The 13,165-nt window shown below is 41.6% G+C and overlaps 1 protein-coding gene across 1 annotated transcript in view; it reads left to right on the forward strand.

Moving 5' to 3' along the window:
* The first annotated feature begins 635 nt into the window (after positions 1–635).
* taf2 (TAF2 RNA polymerase II, TATA box binding protein (TBP)-associated factor) overlaps positions 636–13,165 on the forward strand; it is a 38,024-nt gene continuing 25,494 nt past the window's right edge. Inside the window, exons 1-8 of the mRNA XM_031322808.2 lie at positions 636–1,037; positions 1,237–1,291; positions 2,670–2,830; positions 4,490–4,608; positions 4,917–5,058; positions 5,722–5,953; positions 9,702–9,886; positions 10,998–11,111. Of these exons, the coding sequence (XP_031178668.1) occupies positions 988–1,037; positions 1,237–1,291; positions 2,670–2,830; positions 4,490–4,608; positions 4,917–5,058; positions 5,722–5,953; positions 9,702–9,886; positions 10,998–11,111 (1,058 nt within the window). The 5' untranslated portion in view covers positions 636–987. The remainder of the gene's footprint in view (positions 1,038–1,236; positions 1,292–2,669; positions 2,831–4,489; positions 4,609–4,916; positions 5,059–5,721; positions 5,954–9,701; positions 9,887–10,997; positions 11,112–13,165) is intronic.

Here is a 13,165-nt window from a genome sequence, read left to right on the forward strand (position 1 = left end):
CCCCCCAACAGGAGTATCCCCTGTGGTACAAGCCATGTGTACAACACATGAATCACTGTAAACCAGGGGTCACCAACACGGTGCCCGCGGGCACCAGGTAGCCCCCAAGGACCACATGAGTAGCCCTCAGGCCTGTTCTAAAAATGAAAATTGAATATTGATATTATCTGTTTCCCACCTTGTTAAGTCATTGTTGATAATTATTGTGAGAAATCATTAACGTAATCAGTGTCTTCACATAGATGAGTATCATTAATCATTAATAATCATATATAACTAAAGGCAAACTGAGCAAATTTGTTATTTCAGAAGAGCGTATCAAACTGGTAGCCCTTCGTATGACTCAGTACCCATGAAGTAGCTCTCAGTTTCAAAAAGGTTGGTGACCCCTGCTGTAAACTATCGTTTCATTGTGCGCGCTCTCGCGGTTCTTGTGCACTGCTCGGAAGGCGGGCTGTGTACGCCCCGCTATGACGCAGCAACGCATTTTTGTTCTTTTTAAATATAAAAATTAGATTTATTCGCATTTGTTTTTTAAACAATTGCATGCCGACTGCAATAAACGTGCTGTACATGTTGGTGGTTGTCTCTGGATATAAAACAAATATACATATTTGTTTTATTTTTTACGCGGGAGGTCAAAGGTTACTAACAAAATGGCTGCACACACTCGAGCCGCCACCACAATGCTGTCAGCAGCCAGATAGTGAGGACATATTTGGATGTTTTGATCCCCGGCGACCGCAGCAATCATTATACGGAACTATTCTCTCTCCACACAACACCGACTGCTGGCCATGGCCGACTTATATTTATGGATAAGTCCGCTGCGGCTGCACTAAAAACACTGTACAGCAATCTGCGGGGATACAAATCGAATACAGAGAGCCTAACGTTAGGATAGTCAGCCCAACACTGCTGCGGGGAAGAAGGAAACATCACGGGCATGTTGGAACTTCAGTCAAGACACAACTGCAAGACACGAAGATGAACAGGAAGAAAGATAAAGGATTTGAGAGCCCGCGCCCCTTTAAATTATAAGTATTTTTTGTATAATTGGGTCCTTGTTGGCGTTAAATTAATGTGTTAGTTTGCAGTCGATAGTAGGGCAAATATGACGTTAGCTTAACATTAGTAACATGTGCATAGAGTACAGAGTGCTCTGCTTATTGAATGAGAGGGAGTACCGTTAAGTTCATCACATGTTTACATTGTTCTCCTGTCACTGCTTTTTACGACCCACCAGGTGGTGTGCATCAACAACATCAACTTCCAGAGGAAGTCCGTCATTGTGAGTACTACAGAAGTTACAGGATATTTAACGTTACAGTACCAAATATAATATACAACGGTCATTCTGCTGTGGCTAATATTAAACCAAGGTGCATCCTATCCAGTGCTGCACCCATTGTTATATTATAGTTGACTGCTTGACAAGGGTTCAACCCTTTTTTGGCCACCTACACCTATTTACACATTACACTTATTCACATAGTATTACACAGATAACTCAGGTTTATTAAATTGTTAGTCTAATGATTCATAATTTGTATTTGCTAGATATGATGAAGGCTTATGTGTCAGACTTAAAGAGAAATGTCAGTATTTTTCAACCTGGACCCTATTCTCCCACGTAGAGCTGGGCGATATGGAGAAAATCAAATATCAGGATATTTTTGACCAAATACATCAATGTCGATATTGCAGCAATATTGTAGGGTTGACAATTGGTGCTTTCTTAAAATATTTACACAATGAGATTTTAGATAAATAATCATCAGTAATGTCGATATAATGACTAAGTGGGTAAAGGTAAATAATAGAACAACTAGAATAGTCTGGTAAGTTCAGAAAATGACATCACTTTACTGTCATGCAGCCTTTAAAACCAGGAAAAGACAACACTTGCCTGTGTCATGTTGTGCTATTACGACATCCAAATTGTAAGACGAAATCTAGCCTCATATGTCGATATAATATGGATATATTGCCCAGCCCTTCTGCTAAGTTTTAGCTTAGTGCTCTTTAAACAGACCAAACTCGGACCAAAAAGTGGACCCACAGAAAAGGGACTCAGTTCTTTTTGCGTTCACATTGTCAGTTTACTTGTAAGAGGACTCAGTTCTCTTTCTGATGTGGCATCAGGGCTAAAATACCTACAGGGCAAAAGGCAAAACAAACCTGAAATGTGTTGTGTTCACAATGTACAGGTGAATAGAACCGTAACACAGACTTGAAGCAAACCGTACTCAGACCACCTCCTGGAGGGTCTGAAACATCAAGTGTGAAAACCTCCTAAGTAACTATTGGGAACAACATTGTTTGAAATGAGTCCAGTATTTAGAGCGAGAGCCCTGCAGCCAACAGCTGCAAATCGGACTGCAATGTAATCCTATGGGGAAAAAGTGAACGTTTACATCCACTAAAAGTGCCGTTTTTGCCACTGACGGGCTCTGATAGTTATTACTGTGCTGCAGCCCAACAGAATTATGTAAAATGTAAGAACAAGGACATGGAAAGTCCAGCACAGATAATAGTGTTTGGAACATTTCTTGGTGAACAAACCCTTTTATGCAGTTCATCTAATCCAGACAATGAAAATCACTTTAGCTACTAATGACAATTGTAGTCCCTTTAACCAACTTCTTCCTCTCTGTTGCGTCCCTTAGGGCTATGTCGAGCTGACCATTTTCCCCACAGTGGTCAACCTGAACAGGATCAAGCTTAACAGTAAACAGTGCCGCATCTACAGGGTCCGCGTCAATGAACTGGAAGCCCCATTCATTTACAATGACCCGACACTGGAGGTGTGCCACCATGAGTCCAAGCAGTGAGTATTCAGTGTAATAATCAGTGCTCGAAGTGGGCCGGTACTCACCGGTACGCAGTACCGGCACTTCTACATTTTACTCTTAAGCGTACCTGCACTTTTTCTTGCGTACCGCTACTTCTCGCATGTAGCCGGTACTAGATTTTTCACTGCTGAAAACCTAGAAACTAAAAATAAGTGTGTCGAGTTTGTAAGTTGTTATATTAGCCTGGCTTCAGAAAGGTACTAAAAGAATGCGTGTGCCAGAGCCAGACACGTCAACAGAGGTCCAAGTCCAACCAGAAACATCAGGTACGATTCATGAGCTTCAAACTAACATTAATGTTGATGTGAGCGGAACAGCTCAGCAGTTAATGAGGAGTCTGCAGCTACCAACCTTAACGTTACCTTAGTCAGTGACACCAACGTCAACATTAATGTGAGTAACGAAACACATGGATGGCCTGACTGTTGGTCAAGGGACCAAATGATGTATTTTTGCTCCACGCACAGCTGGCTCGTTTTTAAAGATGACAAACTGGGCTGCAAAACATGTAGCAGCATCCCATCACTTGCTGGCCAGACAGAGAGGGGACTAACACGCACACACACACACACACACACACACACACACACACACACACACACACACACACACACACACACACACACACACACACACACACACACACACACACACACACACGACTTGTTTAAATAAATACATACATTTATGTTGTTAATAAATAACAATAAATTGTTGTTGTACCAGCAATATCTCCAAGTTTTGTTTTTCACTGTAGAAATCTCAAATGTCATAATGATTTGTAAGATAGTACCGGCACCTTTTTTTTCTCCAATTCAAGCACTGGTAATAATAATAATAAGCAGTTCTGAAATTGACATAGCTTGGAATTTTTTGCCAGAGGCTTCTAGTTGTTGGTCAACAAATGAAATCGTACTGTGTTGCATTAGATCTGTCAAATCAACATTGTCTGCTTACTTTGCTAGTAGGCCGACAACAACCGTAGCTAGTTGTATGGTTGAGTGAAAGGCTGAAAAACGTCAGTTTAAAGGCCTAGACACACAGAGCCGACGGCCGACCCTCGGCAGAAAAGGCAGTTGGAATCAGTCTCCCCGAGTTGGTCAAAAAAGTGCCTCAGAACACACCCAAGAGACAAGACGTAATACGTCTCCATAACAGCAGACGGCGCTAATCTGTATTGTCGCCCAAAAAATGAAAACCGGCAGCTGATTGGACGAACACGTCACGTTGGTCTGGTTTCTCTGGAAAGTCAAATCCAGACTGTCATGGCAGTTTGTTCAGAATACGATCTCATATTGTACTAAAATAGTTCACCGAAACGTGTTTCTGAAAACATTTTAAGCGAGCATCAATTTTATACATAATCCTGATTTGTTGAGTATTTATTTATCTGAAAACCCAACATGGAAATCTAGCAATTTTATCTGTAAAAGGTTTCTCAATTGAATTTTAAGAATATGTGAGGTAAGAAACTCATTTCTATTTTTTTTTTATTAAATAAGACAAAGTATTTTTATTTATCTTGTTACATTTGGACTACTGGCCAACATTTGACCATGGCTGGGTATAGTAGAGAAACTGTATGGTGCCAATATGATCATTTAGTGTAAATGTTTTTTTGTGTGTCTATGTAGGAGGAACCTCAACTATTTCTCCAGTGCGTACACCGCAGCAGTGAGTGCTGTGGACCCTGATGCAGGACATGGGGAGCTGGTCATCAAAGTTCCCCCTGAACTCTGGAAACAAGGAGATGGTAAGACGATGGCCACTTCTAATTAAAAAAGGCACACAGAGTTGTTTTCGATCAGGAGGAATCTAAAGTGTGTTTATGCCACATACACTACTGGCCTTTAAAATTCCATCATCTTCACCAGATCGAAGAGGATACAATTCCATAATAATAATCCCTTACCTGATAGTTTAAATTGACATGGGCACATGAAGTGGATTACCAAATTCCCCTGGAACAAGTGAAACATTTTTCAGTGTGGGGTTATTAATAGAAATGGAACTATAAGGTCATGACTGATACACCAATGTTTCTGTGTTTTGTGTCTCCAGATTTAAAAGTTTTGAAGGTGTACATAGAGTTTTCCCTGGACCAGCCGAAGGGAGGTCTCCACTTTGTTGTTCCTGATGTGGAAGGCAGCATGGCGGAGCGAGGAGCTCATGTGTTCTCCTTTGGATACCAGAACTCCACCAGGTCTAGAAACAATGGCTGCGTCTGAAATTCCACACTAACATGCTATTTAGTAGGCTAAAACAGTATGTGAGATTTTTTTAGTATGTCCGAAACCTTTGTATGAAACCAGTAGTACGCGAATTGCATACTATTTCCGGTAAAATATTACAGTATGCAATACTGGACACTACGCCGGCATAAATATCCCACAATGCAATGCGGTAGCAACGACAACGTTCATACCAAACAAACGGATAGAAACCGAGGAGCTCTGTAACGTCGATAACGCTCTAGTTTACATTTCTACATATTTAAACGACTGTTGGTGTAGCTATTCACCTCTTTCAGTAATTTAAGCGTTATCTGGCTAGAGCGGAGGTCAGCAGGGGTTACCATGGTTACGCGGAAATTACAGCTTGGTGCGTCCGAAAAGATCCACACTCCTTTTTGTTTATTTACACAAAAGCCTGTTGAAGGATAGTATATATGTTGAGTATGCAGGGCAGAGGAGGAGACTTCAGACGCAACCACTGACTAACCATGATTTACAGTAGTTGATTTTATATGCCAGTTGTGGAATACATCAAACTGGAGATTGAACCATTTTGTGTATTGCTACATGCACTTTGTCCATTTCCTGTATGTGCATGTGCTCAGAGCTCACCATAGTGTCTGCTTCCTCAGGTTCTGGTTCCCCTGCGTCGACTCCTACTCGGAGCTGTGCACGTGGAAGCTGGAGTTCACCGTGGATGCTTCCATGGTGGCCGTGTCCTGTGGCGATCTGGTGGAAACTATCTACACCCATGACATGAGAAAGAAGACTTACCACTATGTCCTCCCCATCCCCACCGCGGCCCCAAACATCTCCTTGGCTGTGGGGCCCTTTGAAATCCTTGTAGACCCCTACATGCATGAGGTGGGTTTGCAGTGACCAGTGGTGGGTTTAAATGAGGATATTTCTGTAGTTTGGGATGTTGAAAAAGAACAGATTTTGATGTCTATATTGATTATTTTTTAGACTAGCAAAAGGTATAATGGTGTGATTTCTTTTCCGAAACATCTGCTTTGACTTAAACAGTAAGCACGAAATACCTTACATGTTCTGGCTCATGTGTTTGAAGTCACAGTGGAACAGTAGTCGGAGCATTTAGCTTTATCTTCTGTCATTTGATGCATTTGTAATTTCATTTCATTTATTTATTAATAAGGACAATGCACATTGATCAACATTTCTGTAAATGTGCTAGTGTTAGCCAGCCACGCTCTTTAGAAATGGAAAGGTTTTTGCTGACTAATATCCAAACACACACCTCTCAAAATAGCTGGTCAGCCCAAATCACATTTGATTGGATAAACCTGTGTGACCGCACCCGTGTTTAAGATGAGTCATCGAAGAATAATTTTACACTAAAAGGGATATTTCATATAAAAATACTCAAAAACATTTTTTTGACACATTCAACAACGAAGGGACACAGGAATAGAAATTGGAAAATGTATTTTTAATTTCATGTGTCTTTAATAGCGGTTAAGTTCTGGGAATTTTTAATGGGACATTTTGTAGGACATGAATGGGTTCTGAATATAATCGTTAGTTGCAACCCTGAAGTGAGTTTCCCCTACACTGACACTGTGGCTGAGGTGCTGTAAATAACTGGCAAAGGGCGTTTCATAAATCGAATCCAGGTCGTTCCAGGCCTTTCTGTGTGGAGTTTGTGTGTTCTCCCCATGTTTGCGTGGGTACCGGGTACTCCGGTTTCCCCCACCATAAAAAAACATGTACCATCAAGTACCCTTGATCAAGGCACTGGCTCAGATCTGGAGTTGGTCCCCGGACGCTGTAAATGGCTGCTGTAATGGGTTAAATGCAGAGAATGAATTTCGCTACACGTACAGTGAGGAAAATAAGTATTTGAACACCCTGCTATTTTGCAAGTTCTCCCACTTAGAAATCATGGAGGGGTCTGAAATTGTCATCGTAGGTGCATGTCCACTGTGAGAGACATAATCTAAAAAAAAAAATCCAGAAATCACAATGTATGATTTTTTTAACTATTTCTTTGTATGATACAGCTGCAAATAAGTATTTGAACACCTGTCTATCAGCTAGAATTCTGACCCTCAAAGACTTGTTAGTCTGCCTTTAAAATGTCCACCTCCACTCCATTTATTATCCTAAATTAGATGCCCCTGTTTGAGGTCTTTAGCTGCATAAAGACACCTGTCCACCCCATACAATCAGTAAGAATCCAACTACTAACATGGCCAAGACCAAAGAGCTGTCCAAAGACACTAGAGACAAAATTGTACACCTCCACAAGGCTGGAAAGGGCTACGGGGAAATTGCCAAGCAGCTTGGTGAAAAAAGGTCCACTGTTGGAGCAATCATTAGAAAATGGAAGAAGCTAAACATGACTGTCAATCTCCCTCGGACTGGGGCTCCATGCAAGATCTCACCTCGTGGGGTCTCAATGATCCTAAGGAAGGTGAGAAATCAGCCCAGAACTACACGGGAGGAGCTGGTCAATGACCTGAAAAGAGCTGGGACCACCGTTTCCAAGGTTACTGTTGGTAATACACTAAGACGTCATGGTTTGAAATCATGCATGGCACGGAAGGTTCCCCTGCTTAAACCAGCACATGTCAAGGCCCGTCTTAAGTTTGCCAATGACCATTTGGATGATCCAGAGGAGTCATGGGAGAAAGTCATGTGGTCAGATGAGACCAAAATAGAACTTTTTGGTCATAATTCCAGTAACTGTGTTTGGAGGAAGAAGAATGATGAGTACCATCCCAAGAACACCATCCCTACTGTGAAGCATGGGGGTGGTAGCATCATGCTTTGGGGGTGTTTTTCTGCACATGGGACAGGGCGACTGCACTGTATTAAGGAGAGGATGACCGGGGCCATGTATTGCGAGATTTTGGGGAACAACCTCCTTCCCTCAGTTAGAGCATTGAAGATGGGTCGAGGCTGGGTCTTCCAACATGACAATGACCCGAAGCACACAGCCAGGATAACCAAGGAGTGGCTCTGTAAGAAGCATATCAAGGTTCTGGCGTGGCCTAGCCAGTCTCCAGACCTAAACCCAATAGAGAATCTTTGGAGGGAGCTCAAACTCCGTGTTTCTCAGCGACAGCCCAGAAACCTGACTGATCTAGAGAAGATCTGTGTGGAGGAGTGGGCCAAAATCCCTCCTGCAGTGTGTGCAAACCTGGTGAAAAACTACAGGAAACGTTTGACCTCTGTAATTGCAAACAAAGGCTACTGTACCAAATATTAACATTGATTTTCTCAGGTGTTCAAATACTTATTTGCAGCTGTATCATACAAATAAATAGTTAAAAAATCATATATTGTGATTTCTGGATTTTTTTTTTTTAGATTATGTCTCTCACAGTGGACATGCACCTACGATGACAATTTCAGACCCCTCCATGATTTCTAAGTGGGAGAACTTGCAAAATAGCAGGGTGTTCAAATACTTATTTTCCTCACTGTATGTGTATGTGACAATAAAAAGTACCTGTAACTGGCAGCGTGTTAGAGCTTCTATAGACCTCTGAGGCAACGCGTAGTGACCTTTACAGGTACAGAGAGAGCAGAGAGTAGTAATAAGTAATAAGTACACTTATGTGGAATTTGGTGTACATACATAAACAAACAAACAAACATATTAAACATTAATTTTGATGTTAATTAACAATAATGAGATAAACAATAAATACAGAAAAACAAATATATACATACAAAGTAAGAAAAAAAATCTCCACTATTCTAACATTAATTACTTACTAAACAACACAACAATCTACAGCCATCTGTTGAACATTATCTCTTCATCTAACTTTATCTCAACATAAAAAACCTGATGACATCGACTGACTAGTTTTTTACTACAGGCCTGATGTGATGTAGTAATATTTTGTCCATCCATGTGTTTTCTACTAATGACCACTAGATGTCCCTAAACACACGGTAGCAGCACTGAAGATGACTTCAGTGAAGTAGTGTAGTATATGGACGTGTCATGGTAGTAAATCCAGTAAAGAAACACAAAGGGGACATTCCTGCTATTTAGACAGAATCATAGGCGTAGATTTCGGGGGGGGGGGGGGGGTATGCAAGGTGCAGGGAATATGCCCCCCCCCCCCCTCCCCCCCATATTTGGAAGCGGTAGATTTGTCCCCCTCATAAAAGATGAAAAACAACCCACTACCCAAGAGTTAAAAATAACCGTTAAGGGGGCTCAAAAATATTGTTTAATCCCTTGTCAGGGTTGCGTTTCTACAAAAGTTGAATATGTCTCAAATTTATTACAGTATTGAAGGAAAAACAAAACAAAAAATGAATATTCGAATCCCAAAATTGAAAATCAAAATACTTACCCAACAAATGAATATCTGTATAGTTGGATATTTGGATCCAGCCCTACTTCTTACCAGTAAATAAATGTTTTCCAACGATTTCAGACACATTAACTTTAGTGTTTGACGCTGAAAAGATTTTGGGGGACACTATTATCACCACTGTGGTCTCACCAGAGAGCTAACTTTGAACAGTTTTGTATCTGTCTTTTTCTACACTTTCTTTTTCTGACGTTTTGAAATCTGCTGTAATAAATAGCTATACCATTGTTCTTTGTCCTGTCCCCCCCCCTCAGGTGACCCATTTCTGCCTGCCACAGCTGCTGCCACTGCTCAAACATTCCATGTCCTACCTACATGAGATTTTTGAGTTCTACGAGGAGATTCTGACATGCCGCTACCCTTATTCCTGCTTCAAGACTGTGTTTGTGGACGAGGCCTATGTACAGCTGTCTTCCTATGCTTCCATGAGTATTTTCAGGTAAGCATGAGATGGAGTGTGTGCATGACTCTCTGTCTTTTCAGGTGAGGTTAGGATTGTGCCTGATCCGTGTCCCCTACATACTTGTCTCGCATTGCCAGACCTTCCTCCACAGCGTTGCGGAGGAAGGTCTGGCTAGTCCACACAGCATTCCGATTGGAATGTTTGTCAGATCAGAATAGGTTTATGTGGTTTCATTTTCAAAAAACATCATATTTTTGTTGTACTGCACATTGCTGCAGCTCCTCTTTTCACCCTGTGTGTTGAGCTCTCTGTTTTAGCTACAGAGTGAGACATCTCACCTCTGTTCCATCTTTGTTGGGAGTCGCACATGCTCAGTAGCTAGGTAAGGACTACTAGCCAGTCAGAAGCAGAGTATGAGGGCGTGCCATGCTAGCAGCTAGGCGAGCATTATAACGTGTGTTCCAAAGTGACCACGTTTGTCTCTGAAGTAAAGGCTGGACTACAATAGAGCTGTTTGGAGCAGTTTGTGAACAGTGTTTTCTGTTGGAGATGGTAAGTCTCTTTGGGGGGGACTTTGGGCTTTTTCACTTTGGAAACCTATAACATGCACAAAAAAAAACACAGTAAAGGAAAGGAAAAAGCACAATATGAGCACTTTACTCACTTTATTCACTCACTTGGGCGGCACTAAGCGCCAGACGGAGCATTGGTGCCGCTGCAAAATAGCCTCGGGAAGGAACTTGTTTTGGTGGAACATGTGTATGTTCAAAAGTAGTTTTAGTCGTGCAACAGAAAACTCAGATTGGACAGATAGTCTAGCTAGCTGTCTGGATTTACCCTGCAGAGATCTGAGGAGCAGTTAACCATAGTCCTCAGAAATCTACCGGAGTAACGCTAACACAAAGAAAGAGGAAGGTAACTGACATCCAGCCGAAAATGAGGGACATGCGGCCGAATTTCTGGCGGCACCTGAACAATCCTGGAAATGAAGCGTTGTTGATATGGACTTCCTAAATACAACCCCAGCTATAGACAACTGGCAGTATTTACACTAATATGTCGTTGAGGCAGGTTGTTGTAATAATATATGTATTCATTGTATTCATCTCATTCGTTCTCACCTTGACTTGTTGGCTTTGTGTTTCAGTACCAACCTGCTCCACAGCGCTACGATCATCGACCAGACCCCGCTGACACGGCGCTGCCTGGCCCAGGCCTTGGCTCAGCAGTTCTTTGGCTGTTTCATCTCCAGGATGTCATGGTGAGATTTAAAGCAGTGAGGCTGTCAAGTCTGAGCCACACAGGCAGATATGACTATTGAAGGCTCATTTCTCATTGGCTAATCACAGTGTCAATCAAGAGAGTGTGTGTGCACTGTGTGTGTGCATTTTTCTCCATCCACCAGGAAACAAACTTTAATATAATAATAATAATAATTAAACAAAACATAAAGCCCTTTTCAGCAGTAAAACATTGCAGTGGTGGCAAGCAGTTGATGAGTTTGAGTTGGTGAAATATAGAACATGTCATCCCTGAAAGATGCTTTACTAATGTGATTGGCATTTATTGAAGAGCCATTGTCCTTGAAAAGAGTGCTTGTTGTTACATGATGGATTAAAAGAAATACAAAGGTGTTTTTCTCTTGATCATGCATGCATGAACTAGCTTTGAGACTAGCTCTGGCCTAGAGGGCTCAGTGTGCATTGAACAAAGTGCTGTAAAAGTCTTGACACAGTGACTGGCCAGGTGAGCAGAATTGTAAAAGTATGGGCGGTTTGAACTTCACTAACTGTTCACTGTCTTATTTCATTCTTTACAAAATGACTTCTGTCACTTTCCATGTGTACTACTAGGTGCAGTGCCTTCATGAAAAGACTATCCAACTGTGTGTGCTGTTATCCTTATTTGTACAATTAATCGTGTCTTAACCCTCTCTATAACAGCAGGCCACCTTTTAAATGTGGCCACAAAAATCAGTTATAAATTCTGAAGCAAATGCGTTACTTTAATTAACCTCAGAGGCCAGATTTGTATGAAATGGAAAAGTACTGTCGTTATTGTTTGGAAGCATACTCTCATAATGTACAAACCACTTTCAATAGAGCTCAGCAATTCTCTCAATTACAATGTGGTCTTTTTGAGAAGTGTGGTAATATTTAGCCCTCAGAGCATAAATATAAGACTGGTGATTAGAGATTTACAACAGAACTAAGCTATTTTGTCCGTACTAGGAGTCAGAAGTCGGGCCAGCACTGGCCTGAGTGACTGTATTCGTCGACATGATGGATCGCTGGGTTACCGCTTGGCAGCTTGGCCAGTGTGGTGAGAGACTGACGGAATGATTCGGCGGGCGGGGGGTCGCTTGCGTTTAGAGGCATAACAGAGTTTAACACTCTAGTGCTGCTAGTACAGTGGAGAGGTCATGCTTTGAAGGTAATCAACAGGATCTTATACTATATTCTGAATTTTTCCGGAAGCCAATGAAGGGATGCAAGGATTGGTGTGATATGAGTCCGGCGATTTGTTCTGGTTAATAGTCTGGCCGCTGCATTTTGTACAAGTTGTAGACGACGTAGAGCAGCTTGACTGAGGCACGAGTAGAGGAAGTTACAATAATCAATAGGAGAGAAAATGAATGCATGAATAGGGCTGGGTATTGTTCAAAAATATTTGATACCGGTACCGATACCAATACTGTGACTTCAATACCGGTTCCTAAACGATACTTTTTTACAATACCAAATATTTATTTTACATTACGGCACGAATGTATTTATGTATTTTTCAGCTCTGACTATGTGAGCCCTGTCTCTGTGTAGTTTTTCCTGTGTGTCTCTACGACGTGTAACGTTAGACAGCCAATCATAGACAACATTAGATCTTGGTAGAACCATGCTGCATGCTGATTGGCTCACTGACGCTGATGAGCTTTACTCCTTAGGTATTGAAATTGGCTATTGAATGACGAGGCATTTTTCGATACTCGATACGAAGTAGGCAATTCGGTTGGTGCCTAAAAAGTATAGAATTTGGTACCCAGCCCTATGTATGAATGAATAGTTCCAGATGTGAAGGGGACAAGGTACATTGGATTTTTGCAGTGTTTCGTAACTGAAGAAAACGAGACTGGATAAGCTTAGCTTTTGTGATTGTGATTCTTCTTTGAAAATCGTCCAATGAAGGGACTTTGAAAACCAAACCACTCCTGTTTCCTCCTCTCCTCTCCTGTTTCCTACTTTCCTGTTTCCTCTCCTCTCTCGCTGACCTTTAAACACACATCAGATGTGGGGCCTCGGTTTGCTGTTGTTGTTGAGC

Source organism: Sander lucioperca, chromosome 10, assembly GCF_008315115.2.
Source record: "Sander lucioperca isolate FBNREF2018 chromosome 10, SLUC_FBN_1.2, whole genome shotgun sequence".
NCBI classification, from domain to species: domain Eukaryota; kingdom Metazoa; phylum Chordata; class Actinopteri; order Perciformes; family Percidae; genus Sander; species Sander lucioperca.